The following is a 13864-nucleotide window of genomic DNA, read 5'->3' as shown; positions in this document are numbered from 1 at the left end:
TAAAAAAGGATTTTGTTCTAATTTAACTTTATTTTTGTTGCATGGCTCACTTTAAAAAATGCAAAGCCTTTTCTTTGAGTTACCTTAAGCTTATCATATTCGCCATCTGACAGGAAAGTCAAAATATCTTAAAAATCATCAAGAATTCATAAACACGTAAATAGAATGACATATCAAATCAAGAAATTTTGTTTTGTTATAATAGCGCATTAAAAAATTTTGTAACTAATTGAAAAGCTGACCCCATAAAGAGCTCTTGCATGACATCTTAAAGGGCTCATTGGTTTTTAAGGTCAATTATGTGGAAATTTTGACACAAAAGGAAAACCAAAATAAAAAAACTCCTATACAAACAATTTTATTTCATATATTATATATATAGATTATTTATAGATTACCTCAAATTTAATTTGCACACATGAACAAGAGCTCTTGTTTCAATTTAAATGATGAAAACAAGAAAGCTTTTAATTTACAAATTTTTAATATCAATTACTTTGTAAATTTTATGCGACTTTTATTAAAAATTGTACCTCTGGTGGTATAATTAATATTAATTTACAAAAAATATCAATTATCTTTGAAACACGAATTGAAATTGAGCCAGCATTTAGGTTGGGTTGGATTAATCTCGACCGCTTCTTTTAGCAAATGTTAAACTAATTTATGTGTGCAAAGCCTATATGGGATTACAAATTTTAACTCATATGTAATGCACACCTGACCAATTCTTTTGCATCTAGTTTAACAGTAAAATTTGGAAACATAAACTGTTCATAGTTTAGCCAAATCAATTCTTTTTTCTATTTAATTTACTATTTTTAAAATATGGTTCACCTGACCTTAATTGGAATTAACGCCCATATGATAAATACATGTTCTATATCCATAACGAATTGATATAGAACATGTGTTTACCATATGGTCTTGCGGTCCACCTTTTTCTTTGTAAGTATTAACATGACATTGGACTGTGTTAAGCGCAGGCAGGCTATTGAAGAGCTCTGTTTAAGGTTTCAGATAACAAAACCCGTTTTTACCCATTTTGGAGCGATTCGTGCAGGAATAACTTCCAGGTGATATTTGTGCTATGCTTATTTCATTCCATTGAGGTTCACAATCAGGTAAATAGTCTGAAACCCCTAAAGAAACATGGGGTTGACCCCATAATTATTTTGCACACTTAACAAACTCATTCATTTTATTATTCTCTTGCTAACAGCATAAAAAATTTTCTCTTACAAATTGTCAGTATCAATTCCATTGAAAACATAAATCCATATTTATTCAATAAGGTACCCCTGGTGGTATAAGTAATATTAGTTATTAGTAAATTTCAATCATCTTAATCAAACGAATTGATATAGAATACGAGTATCAAAAACTGCATTTTCTTGAAATGGTATTAGATTGTTTCATGTGTGCTAAATTCGTTGGAAGAAAGAGTCACTTAAATGCTTTGCATCTGTTGACAAAAATACAAATTTTACATTTGAGGCTTATCCGATATATATATTGCACTCAAGTTAGATTCCTTTGCATGAATTTCATAGAAAATTTAAATCGCTATTTATTAAATTTGTACCTCATGTGGTATGAGTAATTTTAATTATTTATAAATTTTAATTATCTTAATAAAACGAATTGATATAGATTACTACTTTGAAGTATTGGCTTTAACATACTCAATTGTTCCGTGTGTACATAGTTGTTTTGAAGAAAAAGTAATTTTTCGCCTTAGTTGGCTAAAATTCAGAGTAGAGAAGAATAATAATTTAATTTTGTAAAGTAAACTTTTCCTAAAGCATATAATATGAAACATCTCGTAATATGCTCCTATTATGGATTCTTCTGGTTTTGATGCACTTGACCATTGACAAATATCATCCATAAAGATTTTTGAAATCTATTCCGTTGTTTATATAAATCGATGTTTTTAAGTATGGTATGTTTGCTACCTGTATTTTGGTATTTGGACTGTAGCCCAATAAATATTATGCACACATAACAGATTCTTTTGTTTTCTAATATTATAAACAAAAACAAAGGAATTTGTCTTTGACAAATCTTCAGTATCAATTCCGCCGAAAATTTAAATCGACATTTATTAAATTGGTAGCCCAGGTGGTATAAGTAATTTTAATTATTAATAAATTTCAATTATCTTCATAAAACGAATTGATATAGGTTAGCACTTTACTGTGTTGGCTTTTAGTCCACATTTTCTTTGTAAAGGTATTCATTTGGTCCATGTGTGCAACACGGTCCGAAAGGGTCATTTTGATTTTAGGCTTACAATTTATAATAATTTTTAATTTAATTATGATCTTAATACCATTAACGTCTTGAAATTTCCACAATTTGCCAAAACAAAAACCAAATTGAAAAAAAATTCAATTCTTTACAAAATTTGAACAGTCTTAAGCCATGTCCCCGAAGTATTTTCTTACAACTAAAACAAAACCCAGATAAATACTAACAAGTCTCATACAAAGTTTTTTTTTATAAAATCTCTTGATGTCGTGATAAATGGATGCTATACCAAGCATATTTAGAAACTCAAAATAGACTTAAGATCAAACGAAAACGATACATATCAGAAACAAAGATGTTACTTTACAAAAATAAGCAATTAAAAAAAAAAACAAAAACATTACAACAAAGAAAAAACACACTTCTGCAGGAATGAAAATCGGAAAAACGGGAAATGAGTTGAAATGTTAGCAAATTCTAAGAATAAAAAAACTATTTTTATAAACAAAATATGAAAGGCAAACAGCAGGTAAAAGAAGAGCAAAGTATGAGAAAGATTTACAAATTACACTAAAAAAACTCTTAGAAAAATAAAACAATAAAAACTAAAAAAAGCCCAACGTAGTAGTAAAATCAAAGTTCTGTGGATACCAAAAACAAACGTAATCCCATAAATGACTAAGGACTTCAAAACAAAATCGAAAGTTATAAATTTACACATTTTTGTTCTTAGAATTTCCTTACAACAAATATTAACTTTTAAATGATTTATTTCAAAACAAAGATTCAAATCCGTAAAAACGTTTAATTTTTTTCCTATTTTAAAACTAAAAAAACCCCATATTTTTCACTAAAGCAAAAAGAGTTATAAGTACCTAAATCGAATGAAATGCAAAAAAAAAGAAAAACAAATAATAATAAAAACTAACCAAAACCTACAACTAGCAAAGTAATTTAAACCAAAATAAGCCACAATCCCCTACTATCCCACAAAAAAAGAAACCAAATCAAAACAATCCTTTTTGAAAAATCAAATACATATCAAGCAAAGAAAATGGTCGAAATGCAAATTTTACAATTTAATTCCTAAACTTTTGCTGTTACTAAACTACAATTACTCTATTATACGTACAATACATATACAAATGAAAAATAATAAAACAAAACACACACATACATACATATATACAATATAACTAGAGAATGATGTTAGTAAAAAAATATTTTGAACAACTTTGACTATTATTTGTAAATGTTACTTGACGTTATATATACAAACCCTTATATATATATATGTATACAAACCCACATACAAACATACTATATGACAAAGGCTAACTTTAAAGCTTACAAAACATCAATACATATCAATATATTGAACAAAAAATATATATACATGAAAAAAACAACAATATTTTAGAAAATAAAATTTATTTCCAAATGACACTATTAAGTTTTTAGCAAAAAAGCAAAAAAAGAGAAGGAAAAAACGAAAAATACAAAACAGCTGTGTATACATATCATTACGAGTAAAAGCTGAAATGAGAAAGTTATTGAAATGATATCGCGAAAATGTAAATAAGATATTCGAATTATATTGAAAATAAATGAGTTACAAACCACTAAACCAAAGATTTGGACTTCTTGTATATTACTTTAAACCTGTGGTAAGTATTTTTCTACCCTCCACCATAGGATGGGGGTATACTAATTTCGCCATTCTGTTTGTAACTGTTCGGAAGTTGGCGTGCTTTCGACAGACAGACGGACGGACGGACATGGCTAGATCGGCATAGAATGTCACGACGATCAAGAATATATATATTCGTCTGAGACCCGAAAGTAAAGCTAACTACTTGAAATTTTGCAAAAACACTACTTATTACTGAAGGTCGGTTGGTATTGTAAATGGGCCATACCGGTCCATGTTTTGATATAGCTGCCATATAAACCAATCTTGGGTCTTGACATCTTCAGCCTCTAGAGGGCCCAATTGGTATCCGATTTGGCTGAACTGTTGCATGAAGAATTTTAATATGACTTTCAACATCTAGTCATATCCGTCCGCCTGTCCGTCCGTCCGTCTGTCTGCCGAAAGCACGCTAACTTCGGAAGGAGTAAAACTAGACGCTTGAAATTTTGCACAAATACTTCTTATTAGTGTAGGTCGGTTGGTATTGTATATGGGTCATATCGGTCCATGTTTTGATATAGCTGCCATATGAACCGATCTTCGGTCTTGACTTCTTGAGCCTCTAGAGTGCGCAATTCTTATCCGATTGGAATGAAATTTTGTACGACGTGTTTTGCTATGATATCCAATAACTGTTCAAAGTATGGTTCAAATCGGTCTATAACCTGATATAGCTTTCATATAAACCGATCTTGGGTCTTGACTTCTTGAGCCTCTAGAGGGCGCAATTCTTATCCAATTGGAATGAAATTTTGCACGACGTGTTTCGCTATGATATCCAACAACTGTGCCCAGTATGGTTCAAATCGGTTCATAACCTGATATAGCTGCCATATATAACCGATATTGGGTCTTGACTTCTTGAGCCTCTAGAGTGCGCAATTCTTTTTCGATTGGAATGAATTTTTGCAGGAAGTATTTTGTTATGATATCCAACAACTGTGCCAAGTATGGTTCAAATCGGTTCATAACCTGATTAAGCTGTCATATAAACAGATCTGGGGACTTGACTTCTTGAGCCAATAGAGGGCGCAATTTCTATCGGATTTGGCTGAAATTTTGCTCGACCTATTTTATTCTTACTTTCAACAACAGTGTCACATAAGGTTCAAATCGGTTCATAACCTGATATAGCTGCGATATAAACAGATCTGGGATCTTGACTTCTTGAGCCTCTAGAGGACGCAATTGTTATCCGATTTGCCTGAAACGACGGATCCTCTCATGACCATCAACATACGTGTTTATTATGGTCTGAATTGGTCTATAGCCCGATACATCTCCCATATAAATTAATCTCTCTATTTTACTTCTTGAGCCCCCAAAGGACGTAATTCTTATTCGAATTGGCTGACATTTTACACAGGTCTCCAACATATAATTTGATTGTGGTCCAAACCGGATTTTGATATCATTCTAATAGCAGAGCAAATCTTTTCTTATATCCTTTTTTGCCTAAGAAGAGATGCCGGGAAAAGAACTCGAAAAATGCGATCCATGGTGGAGGGTATATAAGATTCGGCCCGGCCGAACTCCGAATCACTTTCAGATTCGATTTAGCTATGTCCGTCTGTCTGTCTGTCTGTCCGTCTGTCCATGTTAATTTGTGTACAAACTACAGGTCGCAATTTTCATCTGATCATCTTCAAATTTGGTATGGGCATGTTTTTCGGCCTAGAGACAAAGCCTATTGAAATTGGAAAAAATCGGGTCAGATTTTTATATAGCTTCCATATATATGTTCGTCCGATTTGCAATAATAATGCAATAAAAAAGTCCTTTGTTAACCGATTCTCTCGAAATTTGGCAGGATGGATTTTCTTATGACTCTCAATATTACTAGTGAATATTATGGAAATCGGTTCAGATTTGGATATAGCTCCCATATATATGTTCGTCCGATTTGCAGTAATAATGCAATAAAATAGTCATTTGTTAACCGATTCTCTCGAAATTTGGCAAGAAGAGTTTTCTTATGAATCTCAATATTACTTGTGAATTTTATAGAAATCGGTTAAGATTTGGATATAGCTCCCATTTATATGTTGGTCTGATTTGCAGTAATACAGCAATAAAATGGTCATTTGTTGACCGATTCTCTTGAAATTTGGCAAGAAGGATTTTCTTACGACTCCGTTCAGATTTGGATATAGCTCCCATATATATGTTCGTCCGATTTGCAGTAATAAAACAATAAAATGGTCATTTGTTGACCGATTCTCTTGAAATTTGTTAGGAAAGATTTTCTTATGACCCTCCATTTTACTGGTGAATTTTATAGAAATCGGTTCAGATTTGCATATAGCTCCCATATATATGTTCGTCCGATTTTCAGTAATACTGCAATAAAATAGTCATTTGTTAACCGATTCTCTAGCAGTTTTGCGGGAAGAATTTTCTTACGACTCTCGATATTACTGGTTAATTTCGTAGAAATCTGTTCAGATTTAGGTATAGCTCACATAAATATATATCGCCCGATTTTCACTCCTAGACCCACTGCAAGCGCATTTATTGACCAATCTTACCAAAATTTTGTACAACGCTTTCCTCGACCAATTTCGCAATATCCATAAAGTTTGATCGAAATCGGTTCAAATTTAAATATAGCTCCCATCTCCCATCATTTGTCAACCGTAGTTATTACATTTTGAACATATTTGCTTTGCTCGAAATTTGATACAGTAATTTTAATAACCTATCTGAATGCATCCGCCGAGGTCCATCAAAATTGGTTGAGAATTAGTATTTATAGGGTAGGTGTAGGGTATTATAAAGTCGGCACCGCCCGACTTTTGCCTTTCCTTACTGGTTATAACATAGGGTAGGTTTTAGTGGCTTGGTTTGGATCCATCCGTGTAGAAGTCTATGCTACTGCTATTACCTGGGATATGTTAGTTCCAGTCGGTCCTATCAGCAATAGTAGATATTTTTCCTCTATGGGACATTTTCAAAAAACAAGTCATATTCATGTTCTGCAAAAAATTTCCTTTAATTTGAGTACCATATTTAAAGATGGGTTTCTACCGGGTAAATTCCCAATGCTTGGGCATTTACCAATTAATACCCTTTTTTGGGTATTTACAAAATTTCAGACAGTAGGTTAGGTTAGGTTTAAGTGGCAGTCTGCCATCAGACTCACTTAGACGTTTTCGTCCATTGTGATACCACAAAAACAGAAGAAGGAAGATGTTTCTAGTTCCTACCGTAGAACCATCCAGATCGCTTTAAAAATCCCAATAACTTACGAATGTTCCCATCCGCTAAATCAGATAGGTTCTCAAAGAAATGATAACCTAAAGTGGAACTCCTTCTGACTGCTAGTGCGGGACACACACACAGAAAGTGTTCTATAGCCTCTTCTTCTTCGATGTCCTCATAGTTTCTGCAAAAGTCGTTGCTGGCAAATTACAGTCTGTCAGCATGTTTTCTGATTAGACAGTGCCCTGTGATGGCGGACACAATGAATGAGACGTCAGATCTAGTCAATGACAGCAAAGCGGTAGACCTCTTCAAGCCAAGATTAGGCCACATAGATAGAGGGTTGTGAGCAATCCAAATCTATGTGGCCTAATCTTGGCTTGAAGAGGCCTACCGCTTTGCTGTCATTGGCTAGATCTTGGTTGTGATGTTTGGGACCATCTATCATTCGTTGTCCTTCGGGTCTGGTACTGAAAACTTAGCTTACATATCGCCAGAGGCATACCCAGAGAATCCAGTGTCCCTGGAGTGTGTAAGGTAGTTCCTAGTCCCGCAAGCTCGTGCGCTTTAGAACTCCCTGGGATATCTCTGTGGCCCGGCACCCAGAACAGGTGAATTTTTAACTGTTCCGCAATCCCGTTGAGAGATCTGCGACGGCCGAGGGCTGTTTTTGTGTTCAGAAATACGTTCTCCAGGGATTTAATGGCTGCCTTGCTGTCTGAGAAGATATTTATGCCAATCCTCGTTATCACATTACATCTTAGCCATTCCACCACTTCCTTAATTGCAAGGATCTCCGATTGAACACACACATGGTCGGGTAACCTTTTCGATATGACCAGTTCTAGATCTTTGAGAACACCCCAAAGTCCACCTGGTCGTCTAGTTTGAAACCATACGTATAGAAGTCTATGTTACTACTGTCATCAGGGATATCGTAGTTCCTATCTGTTCCATCAGGAATAGTGGTACAGTACTTTTTATCAAAAAGAGGCTCAGGTAGATTGTATCCACACTGCCTGGAACATCGGTCATTGTATCAGTGATAACACAGTGTTCGTAGCAGCCACATGACCAAGGAGAAAGCTCCATTAACTTCACGGCAGTCGTCGCTGCAATTTGTCTAGCCACAATGTCCAGAAGCATAAGATGTAGCATTAAATTCAGTGCATCAGATAGTGTCTTCCTCAGAGCGGCTGTGATGCGCAAACAAGCCAACCTTTGGATCTGGTTAAGTATTGAGCAGTAGGTGGACTTTTGAAGCGCCGTCCACCAGACCACAACACCATATAGCATTATAGGTCTGATACCTGCATTATATATTCAATGCATGACACGCGGTATAAACCCCAACCACCAGATCACAACACCATATAGCATTATAGGTCTGAATTTCTTCCAAATCGGATGAGAATTGCGCCCTCTAGAGGCTTCAGAAGTCAAGATCCAAGAGATCGGTTTATATGGCAGCTAAATTAGGTTATGTACCGATTTGCGCCATACTTGGCACAATTATTGGAAGTCATAACAAAACACCACATGCGAAATTTCAGCCAAATCGGATGAGAATTGCGCCCTCTATGGGCTCAAGAAGTCAAGAACCGAGATATCGGTTTATATGACAGCTATACTAGATTATGAACCGAATCATACTGAATCATACTTAACATAGTTGTTGGCAGTGAAACCAAAACACCACAGGCAAAATTTCATGAGAATTGCGCCCCCTAGAGGCTCAAGAAGTCGAGACCCAAAATCGGTTTATATAGCAGCTATATCAAAACATAGACCGATTTGGCCTATTTACAATCCCAGCCGACCTACACTAATAAAAAGTTTCGAGGTGTTATAAACAGAATGACGATATTAGTATACCCCCATCCTATGGTGGAGGGTATAAAAAGTGTTGGGGTCTACAAGAACTCACTGTGCAAAATTTCTTCGAAATCTGATAAATTTCATCGAAATCCAAACGGATGAAAATTTCCCAATTTATTGCCTCAAGGCTTTAAATTTGGAGATCAGTCGAAATCACAAAAAATATTTGGAAAATGTTTTCATACCAAGCTATCTGCAAAAATAAAAATACCCAGCTTTTGGGTATACATGGGTAAATACCCAATTTACCGGGTAAATACCTTCTAGGTATTTACCCATCGCCCATCGCTAACCATATTGCCTATATTAGGCGTCATTTCATTTGATTAGGGATAGGTCCCGTTTGGTGGTCCCAAGCCCGACCACCAAAAAAGGGATTTCATATTCATGTTCCTGGGGTCATTTTAACGGGGTTTGCAAAACATTAAAATTTTTTGCGATTTTCCTCATTAACTGCACTTCAGCCACATCAAAATAGATTAAGATGTCTAAGTGAGCTGATTCACATTGCCACTTTAATATAAACTTGGCTCAAATCGGTGCTATTCCACTTTGAACATTGAAATTAATATAAGTTATTCAACAAATTCCACCATCGTAGCGCAGAGGTGAGCATGTCCACCCACAACACTGAACGCTGAATGCTGGCGACATTTTTGAGGATCTTTGCCATGTTAAAACTTCTTCCCAAAGATTTGTCGCAGAGCGGCAGCCCGTACGAGCTTGGCTATTTGAAATAGGTTCCTTATCAAGAGCTTTGACTAAAATCACACAGCACTCATTGTTAGGTGAGTAGTTTACAGCTGTTGTCTTTAACCGAAAGGCTCCGATAATACCTAAGCATTCAATCTCTTGTAGTTCGCTCCTTACAATTGGATTAGATTATACCACATAAACGGTCATTAGCAAATGTGTAGTTGAACTAAAATTAGATCAAGTTTGTTTAATAAAATGAATGTTGATAATTAAGTGTTGTCTGAGAGCAGAAGCTGAGCAACTTATTGCTGAGACTTTAACTGAGTTGCTTGAAAAGATAACGAGAAGACAAGTGATGACAATGCACGCGATTGTCAGAACAATGAAGTCATTAGGGCACGCTATAAGGAGATGTGTGATATGAGAAGAAAGGAAAAATGGCAACACGTATAGCAGTCCAACATTTTTATACCCTCCACCATCGGATGGGGGTATACTAATTTCGTCATTTTGTTTGTAACTACTCAAAATATTCGTCTGAGACTCCATAAAGTATATATTCATGATCGTCGGGACATTTTATGTCGATCCGTCCGTCCGTCCGTCCGTCTGTTCATTCGTCTGTCTGTCTGTCGAAAGCACTCTAACCTTCACAAGAGTAAAGCTATCCGCTTGAAATTTCGCGCAAATACTTTCTATTAGTGTAGGTCGTTTGGGATTGTAAATAGGCCACATCAGTCCATGTTTTGATATAGCTGTCATATAAACCTATCTGGGGTCTTGACTTCTTGAGCCTCTAGAGTGCGCAATTCTTATCCGATTGGAATGAAATTTTGAATGAGGTGTTTTACTATGACTTCCAACAACTGTACTAAGAATTGTTGAAATCGGTATATAAGCTGATATAACTGTCATATAAACCGATCCGGGGTTTTTTTTTTTGTTTTGTTTTTGTTTGTCTGTTTATTGATACCAGACATCACAAGATAAAAATCTTATAAGTGACGATGCCGGTTTAAGGAATGGATTACATCGAATATGTGTTAAGAAAAATATAAATAAAAAAGTAATTATATTATAAAATTTATCATAAGAGAATTTTTTTAGGAATTATACTTTAAATATAGTGTTTGAAAATTGTTTTCTTGAAAAGAGTAGCATTACTTATGGTTTGGATGTTGGATGGCAAATTGTTCCAAAGACGAATACTGTTGATTAAAAATTGTTTTTCAGAGTTTGAGGTTCGGAAGCGTGGTAGAATGATTTTTAGTCCTCTGCCAGATCGAGCAAAATGGAGATGATCATAAAGATATTTTGGCTGCTTAAGATAGATTATTTTTTGCAGTAAAATAACGCATTTCGCTTTGAGGAGGTTTTCGAAACTAATGTCGAATATTTTGTGGGCGAATTGAGAAATTCGGTCTCTCCTTTTCTTATTAAATATGTAGCGAGCAATGTTATTGTAGCTTACTTTTAGTTTGTTGAAGTCTCTCGAATCACAATTTGCGAAAATTTCACATCCATAAAGTAGAGTAGGTATAAGGTAAGATTTCGCTAAAAGCATACGTACTTGAAAAGGTGTAGAAGTCCGCACAGACCACAAACTTCGCAGCATTCCTTGAACTTTACCAACAGCTTTGTTTATATGATTAGTCCAAGTCAGTTTGGAATTGAATATTACACCAAGGTTGCAGGATGTATCAACAGTTTCTATTACCGAGTTGTTCAAAGTAGCTCTTACAAGAGGAATCTGGGTGGTTGATCGTTTTAAAATTTTCATCAGTTTAGTTTTTGACGGATTTAGACAGAGACTATTTTTACTCGCCCAGTTCTGGATTTCATTCAGATCGCAATTAATATTATTTATACATGATTGTACGCAATTTGGTTTAGCGCTGGAGAAAAGCTGAACATCGTCAGCGTACATTTGCACATTACAATGCATTGGAATATCAGGTAGATCATTTATGTATACAGAAAAAAGTAAGGGACCAAGGATAGAGCCCTGCGGAACACCTCTAGGTACATCAAGTGCCGCAGATGTTGTATCACCGACATTGACGGATTGACGGCGTCCGGTAATGTATGATGAAATCAGTTTACAGGCCGGTTTGGAGAAAAAGAAAAGTCTGTCAAGCTTCGAGATAAGAATATCATGGTTCACTGTGTCAAAGGCTTTACTGTGGTCCAGTAAAACCAGAAATGATACCATATTATTATCCATATTTTGTCTCAATTCTTCCACAACGTCAATTAATACAGTAGAGCAGTTTCTTTTTGTTCGAAAACCAGATTGTCTATCATTCAAAAGACCTCTGAAACTCAGGAAGGCATCTATTTGAGTATTTATAATACGTTCCAAAGCTTTAGAGAAAAACGGCAGGATAGCAATCGGACGGAACTCTGAATTCTGTTTGGGTATCGGTATAATTTTTGCCAATTTCCAGTCTGTTGGGAACGTTGACTTTGTAAGAATGTTGTTATAAATGTGTGTAACAAATGGAAGTATTTTCGGCAGTACCAATTTGGCAAATCTAGGATGTATGCCATCAAATCCCACTGCGTCAGACTTTATGGTTGCAAAACTTTGTAAGACTTCTTCGGGACTAACACATCTAAACGAGAATGTGTCTTCAATCTGTGCTGTAGAAATATTAGAATAAGTGTTTGTGCCAGGGTCCACAGTATTTATTTTCAAAAAGTTTTCATTTATCTCATCTAGGTCAGAGATAGAAAGACAATCAGTGTTGGTATTGGATTTCGATCCAATTCCGATGTTCCTTATTTCTTTCCATTTTCGCTTACTATCAATTGCATTTTCGAATTTCCTTTTATAGTACTGCTTTTTGGACTCGTTAGTCTTTTTGAGCACATCTCTTCTAGCGGATTTAAACGTGTCATACAGTGTAGGCAGTCTATAACGTTTCCATCTTTTATATGCCAAATTTCGAACGCTGATCAAGTGCTTGATTTCAGGAGTAAACCATGGCTGTTGTTTTCTGTTAGTATAAATGACTTTGACAGGAACGCATGTGTCATAAATTGAGCAAAGGTTATGATTTAGGAAGGAAACTTGTTCGTCAACACCTTCCATATAGAAAATCTCTTCCCAAGGTACTTCATCTAAACTTTGATGCAGAAGTGGCCAGTCAATGTTTTTGAAGTCGCGATATGTCGATGTACAAACAGTGGGATTAATTTCGAAGTGGTATGTGACGAAAAGCAAATCATGCTTGGAGAATGCGGGGGCATCTAGCTGATTGTAGAGAGATATTTTGGACAAATGGCTGACAAAGAACACATCTAGCAGACTCGCGTTACTTCTTGTGAAGTGAGTTGGTGCGGAATCATTCACAGGAAGTAGCCCTAGGGTTTGCATTGAGTCGGCAAGACAGCGCTCAACAAGCAAGTTGCTATTAAAATCACCAGCTACGATTATATTGTCGTACTCGATGGAAATTATATCAATAGTTTCTATTAATTCTTCAAAATCTATTGATGAATTTGGTCTGTAGACGCAACCCAGCAGTAATCTTTTCTTGTCATCAGATAAAAGTTCCAGAAATAAGTATTCAATGCGGGAAGAGCGGTTTGACATACATTTGAGAGAGCAGCTTATACCATGTTTGATATATATAGCTACCCCGCCGCCATGAGTATGACGATCCGCTCTAAACAGTTTGTATCCCGTAACATGAAAAATGCTGCTATCGATTTCAGGATGAAACCACGTTTCAGATATACAAATGGCGTCGATGTCGGAGTTAATAAATGTATCGCGAAACTCATCCATTTTGTTATTAAGACTTTGGGCATTTATGTGCACCAGTTTTAGGCCTGTTTTTTGTTTTGATAGTATTCGTATCATGCATTTTAAGTTGTCTTTGGAACATTGTTTTGCTCTATCTAATATTATAAGAAAAATAAGTAATGCTACAAAGGTTTGTATAGTTACTTAGGACTACAATGTGAAATTTACTTAAAGTAAGTGGTGTAACATTTATTTTTTCTATGCAGGAAATCAGTGAGTAACAATTTATGTAAATAATAATAAAAAGTTCGAATAATTTATATATTGAGTCATGAAATATTTTAATTTTGATCATTATTATTGCTGGAATATTCTGCTGGCATGTTGATTGG

At 35.2% G+C, this 13864-nt stretch overlaps 1 protein-coding gene across 1 annotated transcript; it reads right to left on the bottom strand.

Annotated features, from left to right (window-relative positions):
* Positions 1-914: 914 nt before the first annotated feature.
* On the bottom strand, positions 915-13514 carry LOC131994811 (uncharacterized). Its single transcript, XM_059361703.1, has 2 exons — positions 11292-13514; positions 915-1004 (listed from the first exon to the last, which is right to left on the bottom strand). The coding sequence occupies exons 1-2, from the start codon at positions 13512-13514 to the stop codon at positions 915-917; spliced, it is 2313 nt and encodes a 770-aa protein (XP_059217686.1).
* Positions 13515-13864: the final 350 nt, after the last annotated feature.

Source organism: Stomoxys calcitrans, chromosome 2 (genome assembly GCF_963082655.1).
Source record: "Stomoxys calcitrans chromosome 2, idStoCalc2.1, whole genome shotgun sequence".
NCBI classification, from domain to species: Eukaryota; Metazoa; Arthropoda; class Insecta; order Diptera; family Muscidae; genus Stomoxys; species Stomoxys calcitrans.
Note: the sequence above shows the minus strand (reverse complement) of the source record. Positions and strands in the feature narration are given on the sequence as shown.